The sequence below is a fragment of the Rhododendron vialii genome, chromosome 8a (assembly GCF_030253575.1).
Source record: "Rhododendron vialii isolate Sample 1 chromosome 8a, ASM3025357v1".
In the NCBI taxonomy this organism is placed as follows: domain Eukaryota; kingdom Viridiplantae; phylum Streptophyta; class Magnoliopsida; order Ericales; family Ericaceae; genus Rhododendron; species Rhododendron vialii.
Window position 1 is genome coordinate 529,093 of NC_080564.1, and position 2,489 is coordinate 531,581.

The 2,489-nt window shown below is 37.8% G+C and overlaps 1 protein-coding gene across 1 annotated transcript; it reads left to right on the forward strand.

Annotated features, from left to right (window-relative positions):
• Positions 1–711: 711 nt before the first annotated feature.
• LOC131336214 (agamous-like MADS-box protein AGL90) lies at positions 712–1,863 on the forward strand. The gene has a single exon (XM_058371960.1). The coding sequence runs from the start codon at positions 712–714 to the stop codon at positions 1,861–1,863; it is 1,152 nt and encodes a 383-aa protein (XP_058227943.1).
• The last annotated feature ends 626 nt before the right edge of the window (positions 1,864–2,489 follow it).

A 2,489-nucleotide genomic window follows, 5' to 3' on the forward strand; every position in this document is an offset into this window, starting at 1 on the left:
AATCAATTAATAATAAACAAAAATCAAAGTTTATAAAAGGAACTTTTTTTGATTTCAATTTCACAAACAAAAATGGTAACTTTCACAAGAATCGTATCTTTGTATTTTATTGGAAGTTTGCGTGAATTTGATTCACTTTCCAAAAAGGTGTTATCAATCAATATTATTCCTTCCTCAATGCTATAATCCTAAAAGTTGTTATTAAGAAAGAAAGAAACTCCCCAGTTCCCCAGTTTTGTTTGGTTAATCCAAAGAGCAGAAATCATTAAAGACAACTCAAGGTACTTTCTTCAATTACTATGACTTTCTACCTTCTAATCCGCCTCTCTCACATCCACGATAGTGTGCTTTCGATGTTTGATATTTTGCTTTAATTCGGTGTTCGGCTTATGTTCGTATATGCCCTTTTTAGGGCTTTCAGTAGTTTACTATGCGAATAAATTTCTTCATATTTAGTTTGAGTTGTTTTGAACATTGAAAAAAAACGAGAAAGAGTAGTGCTAGATAGTTAACTGTCGTGCTTAAATTCTTCCAAGACTCATAATGTTCTTAATTACTCCATGATACTAATGCTGATTCAACTTTGTTCAAAAATTTGATCCATAAAAAATGAATCCGGTTCTTGAATTCCAAGGATTTTTCTTCTTCAAGCAGAAGGAAAAAATTTAATCATATGATTGAAAGCATGCGATCGATCCTTCAAATTTGCAGATGGGTAGAGCAAAACTAAGCATGGCACTCATAAACAGCGAAAAGGCTAGATACACAACCTTCCAAAAGAGAAAGAAGGGTTTAAAGAAGAAGACCTATGAACTAAAAACCCTATGTGGTGTTCAAGTGTGCTTGATTATTTATGGACCTAAAATTGACGACCGCCAACCTGAGCCTGAAATCTGGCCCCAAGATCGCGAAGAAATTCAAGAATTGATCGATGTATACAGAAAGCAACCAATAGAAGAGCGTAAGAGGAGGACGAGTGGCGTGCCCAACTTTTTGGAAGATCGGAACAGAAAGGTCGAAGAAGCGATAGGGAAACTGAGGGCGAAGAACAATGAGGCCAAGTACCCCACATGGGACGATCGCTACAATGAGTACACCGAGGAAGATCTGATGAACTTTTTCGCCATATTGGAAAATAAGATTCAAGAAGTGAAGGCTAGGGTTGAGTTCATCAATGGTAACCCTAGATTGGTAGCACCGGCTATGATGGACTGGGTAAACATGGGATCAAACCCTAGATTGGAAGCACTGGCTATGGTGGATCGCGTAAAGATGGAATCAAACCCTAGGTTGGAAGCAGCGGCTATGGTGGATCGCGTAAACATGGAATCAAGCCCTAATGAATCATACTTCCTGCCACCACTCATGCCAGGTTTATTTAACAGAAGAAACATGCAATGGGAAGTTGTACATGACCAAAAGATGAAGAAGTCACTTGAAGTTGACCTAATGCCCATGCATCAGTACTACAACCCATTTGATCATCAGCAAACAGTAGTACTTGATCAGTTCGATGGATGTAGCAGCAATATTAATTATGTGTACAATACTACTGTTCCTTTTGACAGGCAAATTAATTACTATCATCATAATGAAGATCATCATCAACGCATGATTGACAGTAATATGGTGGTGGCTAATACTAATAGTAGTTGTAGTGTTCCGCGGGTGCCACCGGCCGAGTACTATGGTTCGAACGTACAACCATTTGTGGCGCCTTATATGCAATATCCAGTAATGGCAAGTACTGCTTCTTCTCAAGTACTGCATGCAGCAGCAGCAGCTGCTTCTCAGATATCGGATGAGTACAACTATGATCCAGTACTGAGTCATGAACTTCATGATATCAAGAACCACAATTGAAAGGCTAACAAGGTACGTAGTGTACTGATATATATGATCATCGATCATGTGGGTTAAGTTCCTAATGGCATGCAGAGTTAATTGGTGGTACTGCATGGCCGGATCTCATGAGTACTAATATTTAGTTAAGGTACGTAGCATATTTATTGATTTTTAGGGTTAATTTGGAGGAGTACTCATTTCTATGATCAGTATTTGTGGATCTTAATTACCACTACTATTCTAGGAGGGTAGCATGTTTTTTTTCTTTTATATCTGCTCATGTTTAATATTAATTTAAAGCTATGTTTTGAATTGAGTTATTTTATGGGGGCACTCTGGACAACGGACACTAATTAATTAATACAGTACTCCATCATATTTATGAGTCTCTCCAAAATATTTGAAAACCCCAATATTGTAGTATCATAGTACTACCGTACTGGTGATAAATTTCCAAATGGCCGGTCCACATTCGGAAATTTATTAGCTTTGAAACATCCTAGATCGATACTATCAATTATTTGTTAGTCCAGTTCATGAAGAATAATGTTCTAGCTTTTATCGGAGCCATCTCCAGTGGACAGTGCAGTAGGGGTTCTTCAGGGATTAGATGAAGGCGCATAAACTGATTCTGACATCCTAAG